The sequence below is a fragment of the Artemia sp. Qi Xiang Cuo genome, chromosome 21 (genome assembly GCF_049724085.1).
Source record: "Artemia sp. Qi Xiang Cuo chromosome 21, ASM4972408v1, whole genome shotgun sequence".
Lineage (NCBI taxonomy): Eukaryota > Metazoa > Arthropoda > Branchiopoda > Anostraca > Artemiidae > Artemia > Artemia sp. Qi Xiang Cuo.
In genome coordinates this window covers 47,079,465-47,098,671 of record NC_142814.1, presented here as the reverse complement: position 1 = coordinate 47,098,671, position 19,207 = coordinate 47,079,465, and the positions used below count along the sequence as shown (strand labels likewise).

The following is a 19,207-nucleotide window of genomic DNA, read 5'->3' as shown; positions in this document are numbered from 1 at the left end:
GTATTTTCCACGGGGGGTGTTTTCTGGGGGGTATTTTCTTCGAGGAGTATTTTCCAGGGGGGCTATTTTCCGGGAGGTATTTTCAGTGGGGGGGGATACGCCCTTTTGACAACCAGAATACACATAGTCTGTTTTGATTGTGCCCTCTCAAAAACTGTGGAACATACATCATCCACACGGGCATAGGTGTTTCAACTCCAGATTATTTTGAAAAAAGATGGGTATTCCAAAACTTGATCGATTAGTTTTGGAAGGAGCTCGATGAAATATGCATTAGAGGGTGCTGGAAGCCTTCAAACCAATCGATAAATAAAAATTCAAATAGAGATAAATCCTTTTAATAGACAGTAAAAATTGAAAAAAAAATTCTGCTGATGACGGTCACTGTACATGTGACCGATATATCCAGTTTTTGTGACTTTTCTCTGTCTATTAAAAAGATTTATTACTATTTGAACTGTTATTTATCGTCATGGAAATAAAGTGTGGTCTCCAAAATTATCTGCTTCAAACCAGTTTTCAACATCCCCCTCAACGTGCCCTGAAAGTTTCAACCTAATACCCTTAATCTAAGATATTGCAGATCCACCTTTTTGACAAATTGGATGCATATAGGGCCTTTTGATTTAGTTCAACATACCCCTCAAGATTGTTCAAAGTTTCACCCTAATACCCATAGCTTTTTTTCGGATGCAGACAGAATCAAAACTTTTGCTTTTCGTAATGTCCAATCCTGCAAGTAGAAAATGGGTAAATTTGATAATTCACATTCCTTGCGCTGGGGTTACAAGGGCATGGCATCTTTGGAGGCATATCTAGTAGATATTTTACCTAGTTTGAACAAAATGACCATTTCAAATTTTGATGAGTGTTCAGGAAAGGGTGCGCATAAGAAGGGCGAAGAGGCTGGTTACCCTCCATTCACTCTTCAAATTCCCCTCAACAAGCCTTGAACGCTTGATCTTAATATCCTCAGCAATTCTTTAGATATTGCTGATATTCCCTTTTGACAACCAGCAAGCAGATAGTGTGCTTATGATTGTGTTCAGCATCCCTCTAAAAATCTGTGGGGGCTTATACACATAGTTTGTTTTTATTGTGTTCAGTATCCCTCTCCAAGACTTTGGGGTTATATGTCAGCCATACGGGCATAGCTATTTCACCTTCAGACTATTTTGAAAAAGATGGGTATTTCAAAATTTGATTGAATATTTTTGGAAGGAGCATGATAAAAATGCTTTAGAGGGTGCTGGAAGCCTTCAACCTTACCTTAGACCCTAGATCCTCCTCTGCCTCCAGAGGCGCTTAGAACATCCAAGAAGAGTCGCCAGTCATATCTCATCGCTGAAGCTACCCAGACATCTTCCCATTCAGGTTTGATTGAGGCATTAAGGTTTGTGAGGTCGTAGGGTGTTTTTGGGTCGTCCTCTTCTTCTGGTACCACGTGGCCGCCACTAAAGGACAACCTTCGGTAGTCGAGTTTCGGGCATGCAGATCAGATGACCAAGGTACCAGTGGCTGAGATGTCTTCTGTCGTATAGTAGCTTTTGTTACTTTTTGGGACCAGTGGATATTTGGAATGCGCCTTTGACACATGTTTTCGAACGCGAGGAGTTTCTTTTCAGGTATTTGATCTATGTGCCAAGTTTCAGAACCATAGCAAAGCGTTGAGAGGACGTTGCTGTTGAACAGTCTCAGCTTGAGTCGGAAAGAGTACTTCTGGCTGCACCAAATTTGAGACAGTTCCCTGAAAGATACATTAGCCTGTCCGATTCTTAACTTGACTTCTTGCTGACACGATCCTGAATTGTGGATGGTACTTTCTAAGCAATTGAACTCTACAGCTTGCTCTATCGTCTGGTTATTGCATCGTAGGTCGAGTGGAGATCCAGTGTTCTCCATACTTATTGTTTTGTTGGTATTTATCTTAAGGCCAAAAGGTTCGACAGCGTTACTGACTTGGTTAAGGTAATGATGGAGCATTTGTTTGCAGGACTCTAGGAGGCTGATAGCGTCAGCGAAATCAACATCTCCGAGTCTCTTATTATCTAACTGTATCCCATGTCCGTCACAGGTCCGGTGGACACAATCAATGATAAGAATATATAGCAGTGGTGATAGCAAATAGCCTTGTTTCATCCCTGTCATGATGCGAAAGTAACAGGTACTCCCGTCACTTGTCTTCACACAGCCTTCTGTGTCTTTGTAGAAGGTTTCAATGATTCGAATGTGCTTGTTAGGAATACCGTAGTATTGGAGAAATTTCCAAAGCGTTTGGCGATTCACCGAGCCGAAAGCTTTCTCGAAGTCTATAAAGCCCAAGTAAAGCTTCTTGCGCCATTTAGAAGGCTAAATTTAGAAATGGCGTGTCTGTTATATCTGGAGGATCAGCTTGTTGTGGTCTATTTATCAACTTTTCGAAATCCATCGTCCAGGCTTCGTTCACTTTATCAGGGTCAGTAAGAAGTCGTCTAAAATCATCTTTGACGAGTCAATCTGTCTTTGGACGTTTTCAATCTATCTCATTGGTGATGCGTTGCACTGAGTGAGTGCCCCCGTCTAGTAGCTACTTCAGCCTTCTGAGCTATCTGTTCAAGGCTACGGCGTTTATCAGCACGGACGCTCTTCTTTATAGTCTTATCAAGCATTATATACTCTAGTTCAAGAGGGTGTCTCACATCAAGGGAAAGAGTCTTGAGAAGACATTTCTTCTTGTCAGCCCTCTTATTGATTAGATCCCAAGATTTGAAGGAGATCCATTCGTCCTTTGGTGACTTTTTCATACCAAGTGTTTCGTAGGCAGTATCATTGTAGGTTTTCCTTATAGCAGTCCAAGCTTTCTTTGGACTTTCATCTCGCAGCAGATCCAGGATTCCAGATCCGTTGGTCAGTTTTAACACAAACTGCGACTGAATTTCTAAGTCACACAGTTTTTTGCAGTCATAAGGTGGTTGCCTAGCTTTCCTCACCTTCCTCGGGGCTGACAACTTTAATCTGATTTCTGTAGCCATCAAGCGCCCCTAAGATATCAGTGCGAAGATATTAGCGCCCCTAAAGGCGCGCACATCACATAGCGACGTCTGCCACTTCTTACCTATAAGAAAGTGGTCGATCTGGTTTTTTATGTGTACATCAGGTACTCGTCCGGAGCTAGTTCCCATACAAATTGGCAGAAGTGACGTCTGCCATTTCTTACCAATAAGAAAGTGGTCGATATAGTTTTTTCTGTGTCCATTAGGCGCTCGTTCGGAGTTAGTTCCCATGCAAATTGGTGCATGAAGAACGACCTCAACGTGCCTCTGGATATCTGGATAGCCACCAGAGAACCAAATGTATCTGGGGACGGTTAGGTTGGCAGCCCTCCTCCTGAAACTTCTATTGCTATGAATGGGACCAGAAATTCAGCCTCGGATATATCATCTCAAACCCCGTCTCGACCCCGGACCACCCGTGGACGATTCTCTCTGAATATCGTTGACCAAGGTGACATCAATGTTCTGACACTGATCTAACCCGGTTCAAAGCTTCAATTAGCCAGGGAATTAAAGAAACATAAAGTTACTATTGCTAGAATCACTGAAACAAATCTATCTGGTGATAGTGATGATTATATTGGTGAAGGACGCACACTGCTTTGGTCTGGTGGTCCCTAGAAACAAGGAGGCGTTGGCCTATTGCTGAGCAGTGCCGCACGCAAGGCCCTCCTTTCATTCGCACCAGCAACACCCAGGCTCCTGAGAGCAAGGATCGATGGTAAACATGGAAAAATAACCAACATCACCTGTTACACCCCCACAAATGAAGCCGAGGAAGAAGGCGAGAATGATTTCTGTACCCTTTTAACATCTGAACTCTCTTCAGTACCTTCCCATGACTACCTCGTTCTTCTAGAAGATAATAATGCTAGCATTTCAAATGAGTCTGGCCTGTTGGATCTAGTTATTGGACCCGTAACAGTAGATACCCTAAACGTCAATGTAGCGATACAAAAAAATAGACTGGCCTTAATTGTGGCAATAAAGATTGACCGTATCAAATGTAATATTATGCTTTAAGACTGTGAACTTACACCTTATAAGTTCTCCGATAGCACCACTTATAGCGCTAAAGGCTGCGTCATATGTAATATTATTCTTTAAAGCTGTGGCGATTAAGATGCGCCAAATGTGACAATGAAGTCGGGGGCCACAAATGTAATATTATGATTTAAAGCGGTGTACCGATCGCGCCACCCGCTGAAAGCGAGAAGATAGAATGCATAGCTCTAGTAGGTTAAGAATTCCCTAATTATCAATCCAGGAACGTAACCTCGCTTCCTCGAGTTATCTCTTTGTCAAATACCTCTAATGTTATGTAGAAATCAGATTCCTAGGAGCGCTACCGCTGGAGACATACGAACTAATTACCTGCCGTGCGACTAGATACACACATATAAAATAAAATAAACACAAATAGAAAAGCAACAGTTTTATTGAGACTTACATTTATGCGTACAACAGTGCTTCATTTCAAATGGAGACAACAAAGGCAAGGATTAAATTGGCTCTCAAAAATAATGTTGATGACAATAGAGACAATCCATAATAGAAACGAAAAAACAGTTTTGTAATTATAATTATTTGGCAATAGAGACAATCCATAATAGAAACGAAAAACAGTTTTTTTCACTATATCACACAAATATAACTTCTGCGCTTTACTAGCTTTTTCACGATTGGCCCAAGTCCTGTGGAGGAGGCAGCTATTTTGTAATTATGTTCACAACCTCACTACATTATGCGAACTATCTATCCAATGATTTTTTTTTTAATATTTCGATGATTTAAGCGTTCACTCTGCTCTTATAATTTAAACTTCCTGAGAAACATTGTATCTAGCATTTTTTTTTATTACCAAATGTCTTAGCGAATTTCAAACCGAATAGCGTCATTGTTTGACTGAGGCTAAAATGCAATTTCTCTTTTTGCTGATTAAGAACTTTTCTTTTTTTGAAGCTAGATTTAAACTTAATTAGAGGAAGTCGGAATTATCTTTAGAAAGAAAAATATTTTTATTTTTTTGTATCAAGGAGTCACACTTGTGCCTCTATAAAGAGGCGACCCACCACAATGTTAAGCGATTTCAGGTCCTAGCGGTCGCAGAGAGACGGCGGTAATCGCATTTTGTAGCCCAAGCTCACACTAAGAAACGTACAAAGATTCATCCTCCTCCAAATGTATCTTCATGGGGTAAACTTGTCTGGAATTTTCAAACCTGCTACCACAGCCCCCTTTAACGTTGTACAATTGGGCGGAAGTTTAGAGGTTATGCTTTACTAGAACTTAAAAGTTGAGTCTTAATATTTCGGCTAAATCCAATCACTCCTTCCTTGTTTTCAAAAAAACAAATATAGCCACTTAAAATTCATTTCTCTTTTTTTTTCTTATCCACGCCTACAGGCCACAGTTGGCAACGGATCCAGGTGAATGAGGACTCATTGGAAGCAGAATTTGACCTGTTAGGGCCTTTTAATATTTTCAGACCGAAAAAATTATCCCCCAAATTTACATTTACGAAAAACCTCGTTTTCCTATAATAGCCCGTGTTAATTTTTCCCAACACAACCCCCCTTTAACGTTGTCTGATCGGGCTGAAATTTTGAGGATAAGCTTTTCTGGGGCCTGGGAGCTTATCCTTGAAATTTCAGCTCAATCTGATCACTCGTTCCCTGTTTTCCAAAAACCAAATATCAAGTTTTGTGGGAATTTGCTTGCGTTAAAAATAGATTCCCCTTACTAAAAAACAATATCAGTTGTGTCTCTTTAGTGCAGCGGTCGAGACTCCTGGCTGTTAGGCGGAAAACCCGGGTTCGATTCACCGTCAGAGCAAATTTTTTATATACTGAATTTAAAGTTTAAAAAAGAAACTCAGTTTCTTTTTTAAATTATTTGAAAAAAATTACGTTTTCTAAAGAGTTAAAGAGGCTGAGTTACAAGGTCGACCCTTAAAACACCCTGTCGAGAAAGAAAAGAATATTACACAATCATCTAACAGTTAGTCAAGCAATAATAAGTAATAAACTGTACAAAAACGTGCAGAAATTATTTGAAAAAAAACTACGTTTTCTAAAGAGTTAAAGAGGCTGAGTTACAAGGTCGAACCTTAAAACGTACAGAGATTAGGAGGCACAGTTGGGGGCTGCCGCCCCCAAACCCCCCGCTTTCGCAGCCTTTAAATAATAATAAAAGTTTTTTAAACTGAAAGTAAGGAGCGACATTAAATCTTAAAACGAACAGAAATTATTCCGTATATGAAAGGGGCTGTGCCTTCCTCAACGCCTCGCTCTTTACGCTAAATTTTTTTATTGTTTAAGAAAAAGAGTTGTGAGAAAGTCAAACTTTAGAGTAAAGAGCAAGGCGTTGAAGAGGGAACAGCCCCTTTCATATACGGAATAATTTCGGTTCGTTTTAAGATTTAATGTCGCTCCTTACTTTCAGTTTAAAAAACTTTTTTTTATTTAAAGGCTGCGAAAGCGGGGGTTTGGGGGCGGCAGCTCCCAACTGTGCCTCCTAATCCCTGTACGTTTTAAGGTTCGACCTTGTAACTCAGCCTCTTTAACTCTTTAGAAAACGTAGTTTTTTTTCAAATATTTTAAATATATCGCATTTTACTCACGGTACATCAACAGAGAGAGAATGCTGAATTGCTGTCTTGCCCACAGTCTTACCATTGCAAATATATGGTTTCAGAGACCCAACATACCCAAGTACATTTGGTAAAGCAATGATGGATCAACGAAGAAGATGCTAGCTACATTATCATACGCCGGTGATGGATGTCGTCTGAAAAAAATTATCACACCTACCAAGGCGCAGAACTTGGGAACACCGACCATCGACTTGCTCCACCCAAAATCTGGTGTCACCTAAAAGCCCCAAAAACCAGCCAGGCATCTCGGAAAATTGATACCTACCGTATCCAGCAAGACCGCACTTTGACTAAGCAGTATGAGGTCGAAATATCCAACAGATTCGAGGTTCTTACGCAGTGCACTGATAGTGTATGAAAGGTCTTCAAATAGAATGTTCTTGCAGCTGCAACTAGCGTTGCTGGAATGAAGCAGCGTAAGAAAAAGACTGGATCAGCAATGAGTCCCGCCATTATTGATCGCAGACGGGGATTAAGCCTTCGAAGGTACATGACACCGTATTGGCAACTAAATAAAGAGCGTAACATCATGCTGCACAAAGACCGTAAGACCTTTATCGACGAAAAAGCCCGTGAACTCCAAGAGGCCGCCAAAAAAAAGGACATTGGAGCCACATTTAAGATCCTCCGTGAGCTCTCAGGTCAATACACTCAAACTATATCGTATCTCCGTAACGCGGGTGGCAAAAATATTTACGACCAATCACAGTGCCTTCGCTAGTGGGAACACCACTTTAAAAAGCTACTAAACTTAGACCCACCTGACCAAATTGACGACCAGATTACTGCTGCTATTTACAATGCTACACCTGCCTCAAATGGCACTGAATTTACAGCAGAATAAATTAAAGAAAGCAGTACGGAACAGCTGAGGAACAACAAAGCGCTGGGAGTATGTGGCCTGACATCAGAACTCCTTAAACATGGCGATCCATCCATGACCCTCTGGCTACAAGTACTGTTTAACACTGTTTGGCATTCTGAAATGATACAATCAGACTGGAAGACAGGCTTACTTCTGCCGGTCTACAAGAGGAAAGGAAGTAAAGCAGAATGTAATAACTATCGTGGAATAACTCTACTCTTGGTACCCGGCAAACTCTTCGCCATGCTGCTCCTCAACCGGGCAACAAAGTGCTTCCATCCCCTTTGTCGCCACCAGCAAGCTGGATTCATGCTGGGTAGGTCCACTACTGAGCAAATTCATACAATTAGACACCTAATAGAGACAACTCTAGAATATAAAAGGAAGGCATACATTGCCTTCGTCGATTTTCGATCAGCTTTCTACACTGTCGACAGACAGTCACTGTGGCTGATTCTTCAATCTGCTTGTGTACCAAAGAAAATTTTCAATCTGTTCAATAAACTATACAATAAGACCGAAATTGCTGTAATTGTAAATGGCAAGCTCTCATCACATTTTCCAAAAAAGAAACGGTGTTCGGCAAGGTGGCGCTGCTGCTCCCCAACTCTTCAACTGTATCATGGACCATTTTCTCAACAAAACACCGCTGGCGCATCCGTTTGGCATTGATTTTGCTGGAAGAGTTCTGTCAGATGTTGACTTCACTGACGATGCTGAATTGGTATTCGAAAATCTCACTGACATCAAAACTGCCCAGGAAACGATAGTATCTGCTGCAGAAAAACTTGGTATAAATGTAAACTGGATCAAGACCAAAATATTGCCTGTGGAAAAGACACCATGCAGCCCCCTATAGAAGTATGTGGCCAATATGTTGAGATAGTCAAGCAGTTTACCTATCTTGGTTCGATTGATTTCTCAAATGGAAATCTCGATGCAGAGATATCAACAAGGGTGGCAAAGGCGAACGCCATTTTCGGCCGCCAATTGAAAACAATATTCTAAAAACCTCAGATCAGCCTTTTCACGAAAGTTCGTATCTACTCTACCTCGGTAGCAAGTAGGGTCTTGCATTCGTCAGATACTCCGCCTTTGACTCGCAGATGATGATGGTAGATGCTGTTCAGACAAAACATCTACGCAAAATTGAACACGTTAGGTGGCTCGACAGGGTACAGTAACATAGATATCCTCCAGTTCTTTAAATTACCACCCTTGTCCGAGCAGCTTGGGCCCTAATCGCTGCGCTGGTAAGGTCATTTAATTCGCCTACCCACTGAAACACCTGCCCGACTTATATTTGACTTCGATCCAACTGCAAACGGCTGGAAACGCCCCAGGGGTAGACCACTTATGAGATGGGTGGATATCATCCTCGACCGACTCACAGCGTGGGGTATCGACCCCTGCAAAGCTCCTATCACCGCCCAAAACAGGCCACTCGGGAGACGAGACGAATAACGCCACTGACGTCTGGTTCCCTGTAAACTGGTGACGTTGTCGAGCAAGAGCTTTAAGTCAAGTAAGCCAAGTCATAAGGCGAAGTCCAGGAGTACTTGTGTATACCTTTATGGGCGAAAAGAGTGCCAACAACAACCAAGCCGAAGGACTGAGCCATTTCAATATATAACTCGCCATTTTCGCTGCGTTTTCCAAGACCGTGGCTGCCCGGAACGTCGACACAATAATCTCTGTCGTTGCCAACCTTTGCATTGAAATCCCCCATGACACACCGAATGTCATGTCTGGGTACATCTTTAAAGATAGATGTCAGTTCATTGTAGAACGTCTCTTTCTAATCGTCTGTGGCTTTGTTAGTGGATGCATAGCAAGCAACCAGGGTCATTTTGGCATGTTTCCCATGAAATCGAGCAGTCATAATGCGGTTGCTCACGGGTCTCTAGCCAATCAGTGATTTTGCCAAGGGTTTTGAAATGACTACGGCCACTCCAGCTTCTCCTAGTATTTCATGGCCGCTGAAGATTAAAGTGTTCCCACCGCTGAGCAGTTGCTTTCCATTCCCTGGCCATCACACTTCCCAGAAGGATATGACGTCTCGCCGATAGTCGGTCATCTCCTTCTCTAGCTATTCTTCCTTCGACAGCTGTGCTAGCGTCCGAACGTTGCAAAATCCAATTTTCAGTATATTTTTGCATTCAAAAATCTCGTTCGATGGTTGGATGCAGGGGTCGTCGTTGAAAAGGGAATTCCAGCTATATTTTTCTTGGCTGTTTCTTTTAGCACAATTTTTTTTTCAGGGGCCGATTGCTAAACCACTGCAAAACTCCTCTACTTTATCCAGGCTGGAAACTGTCTGTAATAACTTGTTGGTGAAGTTCGAAGACTTCAAACCAGTCAATAACTAAAAGTTCTAATAGGGGTTAATCCTTTTAATAGTCAGTGAAAATTCAAGAAATTATGCTGATAGTCACTGGATACGTGACCAAAATGTTCAGTGTTTGTTTGTGAATTTTCACTCTATATTCGAAAGATTTATCCCTATTTGAACTTTGATTTATCGTCATGAAAAGGCAGCGTGGTCTTCGAAGTTATCTACCTCAAACCAGTTTTCAACATCCCCCTCGATGTGCCCTGAAAGTTTCAATCTAATACCCTAAACCTAAGATATTGCAGATCTACCTTTTTGATAAACTGGATGCACATAGTGCCTTTTGAATTAGTTCAACATACCCCTCAAGATTCTCCAAAGTTTCACCCTAATACCCATACCTTTTTTTCGGATGAAACCAGAATCAAACCTTCTGCTTTTTTTAATGACTAATCATGCAAGTAAACAATGGGAAAATTTGATAATTCACGTTCCTTGTGCTGGGGTTATGAGGGCATCTTTGGGGGCATCTTGAGGGCATTATGAGGCATGGCATCTTTGGGGGCATTTCTAATAGATATTTGGACTAGTTTGAACAAAATGACCATTTCAAAATATTTTGTGTGTTAAGGAAACGGTGCACATAAGAAGGGCAAGGAGGCTAGTTGCCCTCCATTCACTCTTCAAGTTCCCCTCAACACACATTAAACGCTTGATCTCAATACCGTCAGCTATTCTTTAGACATTCCTGATATTTCCTTTTGACAACCAGCAAGCAGTTAGTAATAATAATAATAATAATAATTTATTTATGCCTTCTATACATAAATGGATTTACACAGAGGAGTATAGGAAATAAATGAAAAGAAGACTTAAAATACAAAATTACACTTCTAACGAAAAGGACGACAATAAGTAGTTCATAATGCTCAATAGCTCATGAATATATAATAAATAGCTTATGATGGCTCATTAGTAAATAACACTAAAAACACTCATGAAACGTAACGCATAAACACTCATAATACATAACGCATAAATAGCTGTTTTATTAAAGCAATTGTGACAAAACTATTTTTCCATTAAAGGAGGCAATTAAGGGGAAAATTTGTTCTACTTTCTCTAGATCGTCTAAGAAATCGGTCGTATTGTTGATCAATTTTAGCAGTAATATCAAGTATTCCGAATTTTCGTATAATATACCTATTTTTGAACCATAGTGCAATTTCAAGAAAACATTTACAAAACCGGAAAAAGTACACGCAGATACGCTTTTTATCACTTTTACTTAAAAATTTCAAGAATGGAATAATAAAAAAAACATGAGGTGCAAACATTGAATTATAAATTATTGCAAGTGTTTGTTTATCAAAACGACCTTTCCCCCTGACTAGCAGGCAGGGCTTCCAGTATCCCCGAATTTTCGGGGATTTCCCCGAAAATCTATGTGTCTCCCCGAAAAAAAATTTGGTTCCCCGAATCCCCAAAATTTCCCCGAAAATCACCCAACCACGGTGCCACCCCTAACGACTATCCCTAGCAAACATTACTTTACATACCATAGTTTTTCACTACTCTCTTCTCCGTTAATTTTTGTCTCCTATGTTGCTTTGCATAAAAACCAGACCGATGCAATTTAAGTATAGACGGTTCTTCATTTGTTCACAAAAGTATCATTTTCCTGTATTTAGATTAAACCATTTCGAATGCAGTATTCAAAATACTTTAAGATTCTTGCATTTACATCATTCGTGGTCAAGACAATCTTGACAAAATTAGCCAAGAATTCTATTTGAAGTTGTTTAACGGAACGCTCAGTATGATTTTGGGCTTTGAAATTGAACTTCTAAAGAAGGAGAATTGTTTTGAAAGCCAAATCATAAGTTTAATTTTGGCTTTCTTTTGCTATGTTTGGTTTGGGACATACTGTATTAATGCTTAATACTTAATGATTGAACGCATAATATATTGAAGGAATTGATCTTTTTGCCAGGAATTCTTACCATTTAAATTTTTGTTTCATTCGGTTTGTAAAATTTAAGTTCTTTTCTTTTTCTTATCTGAAAATTATACTTGTCACATCACCTTTTGTCCTCAAATGTATTCACCCAGCACCCCTCACAATTATTATTCTGGTCCCTTCACCCATGTAATATTTTCAGCGGGTGTAAAATTTTAAACTGCAGTTTTAGGATCTTTTTACGGTTTTGCAAAGCTGTTGGTTAGGCGAAAAATTTTTTACGGAAAATATATTCTGCTGGAATTCGGAATAGCCAAATAAATTTGTTTAAATACTTAGGTCTATCCTTACAACTTCTAATGCTTGAAAAATTAGTAACCCTGTATGAAGGCTAATTCTGAGATAGAAACAAAAGAATTTAAAGAAAATGTGGTATAATTTATTTCTTCTTAAGAAAAATCCCTAAATCCATTCTTCTTACCATAAAAAATGCATCACTCCTCCCCCTCCTAATAAGAAAAAATTTGGCCGTAGAATATGTACCAGGTCGGGGAGTAGGGGCTTTAAACGGTAGTGACCCCAAAAATAATATTCATAATAAAATTTACATTACAGCTGAAAGTAAAAATTTGGTTATTAGGCTCATATTGTTTTCTTGTCAACTTTTACATTATTTTCAGACTTATTTATCACGAACTGTTGGTTAATGATGCCAAATAATGTTAGTATGAAGAAAAAAATAAGTTATTTTTGTATAATTTGTAGCCTATAGATATCATGTTCAGCCATTACAAGCGCTGATATAAAGATGAGACTGCAATAAGTATTATTTTTGGAACATGGATGGCCGCAGGGTTGATGGGAGGGTTGGGGGTTAATCGGTGGCTATATAGTATTTACGAGGTAACCAAAATAAAGGAAAGAATTATAGAAGCAACCAATTAAAAAATGTATGTTCCGAGGGGGCATTTCCCGCAGGGGGGGGGGTGGCTATTTTCTGAGGGTGTTTTTTGAGCGGGGGTACTTCCCGTGGGGGACAGTTTCTGCGGAGGTACTTTCCACGGGGGGTATTTTCCACGAGGGTACTTTCCGCGGGGAGTATTTTCTGTAGGGGGTGTTTTTGTGAGGGGGGGGGGGTATTTTCCATTTTTCCGGGAGAGGGATTTCTGGGAGATTTCTGAGGGATTTCTGGGAGAGGGGGGGGGAGTAAACACTTAAGACTTTAGAATCAGCAAGAAAAACCAATACTGTGTCAATTGTCGTCGAAATTCCTTTTTAATTTAAGTTTGAATTTACTTGTTTAATTTAGTTCTTGTTTGTTTTAAGTTTTAATGTTGCCCCATACTTATAGGTTTAATTTTGTCTATTTAATTTACCTATGTAGAAACCTCAAAGAATATTTTTTTTTGTTTTTAAATATCATTAACAAATTACTGAGATTACGAAAAATTGCTACTGGTATTTACAGTTCACATGTGTTCACTTTTTTTTAATTTGAAAACAATTTTAAAGTTTTTGCCGCAATATCAGCAATAACCGTTTTCAGCTGTTGGTTCCAATCCCCTGCTCTGGCTCTAAAACCTACTCTGTGAAAGGCTTGATTTACTATGCGAATCTACTTGATCTTGAAACGATCCCTATTTGAGCTTGAAAACGAAGCTAAGACTTTTTGGCTCCTAAATCTTGACAACAAAATTTCATTTTTTTTTTTCCCCGAAAAATTCCCAAATCTTGAAGACTTGTCCCCGAAAACTCCCCGAATTTTTAAGAATTTTCCCCGAATTTTAATATCCGAGAGTGAAAGCCCTGCTAGCAGGCCATAAATTTTCCTAAGTTTTCCCAGTACAGACGATAACACCAACTGTCACGTAGCTTTATTTGTCAGGCCAAAAGGCAAGCCAAGGTATTTAATGGAATCATTATTAAAGATACTAAGTGATCCCACCCTAATTAAATGATGTGTAAGAAATGTCCTTCTAATTTTAGAATTAATATCAAGTTGTATATCATTAATATCAAGTTGTATATCAATTAATCCGGCTTAAGGCATTATCCTTTCAGGGTAAGATTGAACCCAATGAATTTATTTTTGTACACAATTTACTTATTTTGTAACACACACCCTTTCTTAGAATGATTGAATTTGGCTACGTTTGTTTGACAAATAGAGTGGGGTCATATCTTTTTATAGCGTTAAACTGACAATAGAATTCAGTTGGGTTTATGGCTTTGCTCAAGCTTTTCGTATGCATGTAGAATGTAAGTCTAATGTGTTCCTTGCTCTTTCTTAATTTTATTATGTTAAAATCCTAGTAAATGGGTATATATCCCATTCTTTAATATTATTATTAAATTCTTTTAAGCAGGAACATATTAGTCTTAATATATTAGTTATAATGCTTGCTTTCCTTTAATAATAATACATTTTACTTCTAGCAATTATATGAACAAGAATTGGTCTTTGTTTGTGAATAATAATTATTGAATTTTTATTTATAATGAAATAACTATTAACTAAAAGGTTCTCTTCTTTAATAATAAAATCTTAGTTTTTCTTATACCTGTGTTGTCTTGTATATTTTATTATGATGATTAGGATTTTGTCAAGATATCTCTCTCACTTGGTTCATTTCGTCTATTGATGATTATTTAGGGGTACTCGGGTCTCTTGGCTGAGTTTGGGCATGGAGTCATCACCATGAGAAGAACCCCCCCCCCCTTACAAAATGGTGGCAGCGAAAACGCGATGCGATTCTTTTGCATTAAAAGCGCCTCTTTTTAACGCTACGCATAATTTTGAGAGAGCAGAATCTTGATTATAAATCCTTTTTGTATTTTTTTAATACTTAAATTACCATAATTAATTGAATCCCTTTAATTTTTCTTCGTCTTCAATGCTTGGCTGTACGTTTATGCTTTTTTTAAATTTATAAAAATAAGACTAACCGCAATAATAAAAACAGTCAAATAATATTTGGGTATTGCTCAATTTGGTACCCTCATAGAGGAATTGTTGGTTGGTGGAGTATGAGAATAGATAGTTGCCTTTTCCTCAGTTCCAGTTCACTCAAACAGGATTAGTTGGTTGCTTAAGTTTGGTAAGCTATAATTAATTTCTCCTTAAGTAATGTCCCTACCTCGGGAAAGTGATAAACTGGAAGCTTCAGCCCTTGGGCAAGCTTCTAATGTTAATACAGGAGCTACACCAGGTCCAGTATTCCAACATGTAGCTTATAGTATTATCCATTGTCCATTATAAAAAAAGTTCATTAAACCACAACAAATGTCTAGTTGGGTTAAATATCTTCAGAGAGTTTGTAGATTAATGAAATTAGAAGAATCAGTTATGATCGAGAGGTACGCTTCCTTAATGTCTGATGAACCGTATAGCTTGTATTTAGAAAAATATGCGACCGCTACACATTTTTCTGGGCTAAAGGAATCCCTGTGTTCTGCTTTTCTTATTAAAATTTCACCGACTGAAGACATTTAGCATATTATGCAAGTTAGACGTGAAAATAATGAGCCAGTCGTAGGATTTTTTTATTCGTATTAATGCAAAATTTGAGAGGTACTCTTCTTATGTTAAAAATATTCCGGGGAGGGCTTGCCTCCTTTCAGGTATTGATTTATTTAAATAATAGGCCTTTGAACAAAAATTACATGAGAGTATCAAAAGATTTATTCGCAAAAAAAAGGATTGCGCAGATATTACACAAATATTTCAAAATGATTGTAAAATAAGACACTTAGTCTTTTCGGAGATTTCGGGTAGTTGACAATTGCCTTTCGCCGTAATCCTAAAGTTCAAAAATATGGAAGGACTAGACAGTCCCTTTCACTTTCGTGAAATGAAGTTAGAATTTGGAACCAAGGCTAAGGATTAAGCAGGTTTAAAGATGGATTAGCATATAGGGGTGTATTAGTGATTTTTGATACACCAGTTGACCCTAGAGCATTTAAAAGTGTAGATTGTAAGTTAGTTACTAGGTTACAGAAATTGTCTCAATCATTGATGGTGATAATTTAATTATTATTCCCTAAACCAGAATATGAAGAATTTCATTTTAAGTTTAACGTTTTACCGTGATAAAAAGAAAGTTTTCCAAGAGCCTATTTTAATCACTCTTAGACAGTAAAAATTGATTTTCTAAACAAGCGTATGACCAATGTAAAAATGACTTAACGGTTTTTTTTTATGCCTTGATGTACCATCTGAATTAGAATTTAAATTAGCTATGCAGTTTAGAATCCCTCATTAAATGGCTTTGTGCTAAAAGAACATTTATAAACTGCTGAATTCCAGTATAGTAGAGGAAAGGGCATCTTCTTTCCCTTCTCCTGTTTTCCTTATAAGGAAACATTCTTTGAGTGAAAATGAGGTTCTTAACAGAAAAAAAAATACTCGATTTCTAATTAATTTAAGTACAGTTAATAATAACATGAAAGACACAGCCTTCCTAATCCCTCGAATTTCCGACATTTTACAAAATGTGTCGAAAGGAACTTTCTATAGTGAATTTGACATGCGCTGGTTGTTATTTCCAAATTTCTATTAATGAAGGGTATCAAAAATTTTTCTCGATTTTATCACCTTTAACTGGCCGCAGCCATTGCTACACAAGAATACCACAGGGAAGTGTATTTGGGCCAAAAGCTTTCACTAGCTTCATGGATAAATTATTTCCAGAAAGTTACCGTTCCTTCATTTTCAATTTTTTTTTTGATATATTTATTAAATAAAACCTAACCTAATGAGCGTTTATTTCATGTGAAGATATTTTTCAGGCGTCTAAAAACTCACAACAATTAGTTATTAGCTTCTAAATCACAAGTTTTAAAGAACCTATTCCAGTATTAAGATATATCGTGTCGCCTGACAAAATTAGACCTCAAGTATCCAAATTGGTTGCTATAGAAGAACAGAAGGGCCTGAAAATATTCCTATTTTTAAATTATTTGTTGACTCCTCTGAAAATGGAGCCGGGGCTGTTCTTAACAGGAAAAGGATGACGGAAGGATGGGAGTCGTTTTTTTTCTTTTAGTAGAGTTTTATCTAAACCATTTTCCAAGCAGTCTTCTATCGTTAGGAAGCCATACGGCTTATATAAAACTCTGAAGAGCTCTCAGATTCGGTATTATTTGGAGAAGATTGTGTAATATTTATGTGGATGCTAAGAAATTTAAATATTTATGTAAACATCGGGATCTCTCTAGGAATATGTACCCGATGTCATTACTTATTATGTATAGTCCTTTATATACACATGAAACATATTCCTGAGATTAAGATGATACTTAATATTTTATCGAGGCCAAGTCGAGAGATAATAAACAGCAGTCAGACCATATATCCGGTTCTTAACGAACTAGAAATTTTAGCAGCGGGCATTTTTTTTATTAGTAATCCTAATGTAGATTACTTAGGTCTGTAAGCTGAGGAATTAAACCACGGACAATTACGGGATCCCGAGACGAGACTTAATATTGATTTATTGAAAGAGCCGGATGTGTCAAAAGACAACCGTGCTCAAAAGAGGAGCTCCATATATGATAAGCCCGCTAGGTCATAAGTGGATACTGACCCCACATTCCTGGTGTGAACCAGGGAACCAGAAGGATTGGCCAATCCGCGGTGAGCATAGTGTCTACCGCATTTTTAATTTTGATGATATGGATATTGAGAAAAGAATAAGGTATATGATAAAGTCTCTTAGTGGTTTATTCTTGTTATTAAAAGTTAATTTCAATTGATGACGTTCTGTATAGAATAAAGTATGCTCCGAATAACCATTCTAGGCTAAACCAAAAAGCGAGCTCTTAACCATCGATTTGGATAAGTTTTGCCAAGAGTGATGATTCCAGGCAACTTAAAATTATTTCATGATTATTTATTGTTCAGTAGCCAAACCGGCTACGAGAGAACGTTGTGAAAACTCGACAGTTTTGTGTTTTTGAAAATAAGGCCTTCGTTATTAAGGAATTTGTTGTTAATTTTGAATTGTGTACCACGTAAATAATAAACAGAAAAAGAAAAAATATATATATACATATATATATATACAATTATTTAAACCTCTGAGAAAAAAAAGTAAATGACTAAATTGCATTTTTGTTTGGGGAATTGACGGATAAGTTAATATTGACGAAGACCACACTGCCTTTCCATATCAAACAAATACAACTTAAAAACAATAGGAATTTTTTTTTTTTTTTTTTTTTTTTTAAAAAAAGAAAATTACTGGTTGAACTTGGTTTAAGTAAGGATACTAGGGGTGTTTTAAAGGTTTTTAAAATCGGTTTTTTAAAATCATTTTTAGTTTATAGTTCGTATTTTAATGTAAGTTTGTTTTTATATATATTTTTTCTTTAATGTTGTGATGAAGACGTCCTTTGGACATAGGGCCGAAATATTCACAGATTTAAATTGCACTGTCTTGAAAAAAAATTACCTATTGTTTTTAAGTTGTGTTTGTTTGATAAGTTGATTTAGTTAATTATGCTATTGTAGCAAAAGGATTCCAATATTATTAGGGAACCACAAATTCATAAGACGAGAAGTCTGATTCCAAATTATTCCAAATTAAGAGTGAACTGGTCAACTGAGTACAATGGTTACGGAATGAAATTACAAAATTGCAATTCATTAGAATTGATCTTTCCTTGCTTTCTTCTTTTGCCCTTAGCCCCAACGGAATAGATGTAGTTAGTACTTAACTTAGAAAGAGGGTTACGGATTTAGTTGTGATAGATGGTTTGGTTATGTTTTAGCTTGATGTTTGGGTTATGTGTGATTCTTCCCTAATTACTTAGTTTCTATTAACTTTTAAGCACCAATTAATATAACAATAATGTATGCAATAATTAATAGAAATAAAAATATGTATATATATATAAATTAATAAGAAGACTATTTACCTCTAAATAATATTTGACCTTTTAAAACCTTTTACGTATAAGAAAAATGATAGTCGTTCGTTGTCCTTATTCTGTTCAATGGCCTTGAAGAAAAGAAAAGAGAATCGTGTTGTAAAAAGGTTCTACGTTCCTTAATGACACGATAAGGCACGATCGTAGATGTGAGGAAAATAGAACCAGTACCGCAAATGATAAAATAGTATTAAATCATTAAAGGCTAGCGAACAGAAGTTACCTTCAGCTAATAATCTTCTGTCTATTAGTAGTTTTACACTTTTCTTGGTCACTTACTCATTCAATAGCGTTGCAGCCTAAAATTCAATTGATTTTCTATTGCTGTATACTAATTTTGTTTTTAATTCTGTGTTTCTGTGTTTTCTTGTCTCCCCAACAACTCTCAGGGCAAGGGTTTAAAGTTATGTCCTTGGCGCATATAAGGTTTTTA

At 37.6% G+C, this 19,207-nt stretch overlaps 1 protein-coding gene across 1 annotated transcript; it reads right to left on the bottom strand.

The window, feature by feature from the left end:
• Positions 1–1,350: 1,350 nt before the first annotated feature.
• On the bottom strand, positions 1,351–2,148 carry LOC148939638 (uncharacterized). The gene has a single exon (XM_089106931.1). The coding sequence runs from the start codon at positions 2,146–2,148 to the stop codon at positions 1,351–1,353; it is 798 nt and encodes a 265-aa protein (XP_088963057.1).
• Positions 2,149–19,207: the final 17,059 nt, after the last annotated feature.

What these genes read in the sequence shown, in the direction of transcription:
- LOC148939638 (XM_089106931.1), bottom strand. Translation starts at nt 2,148, where the DNA reads ATGACAGGGATGAAACAAGGCTATTTGCTATCACCACTGCTATATATT.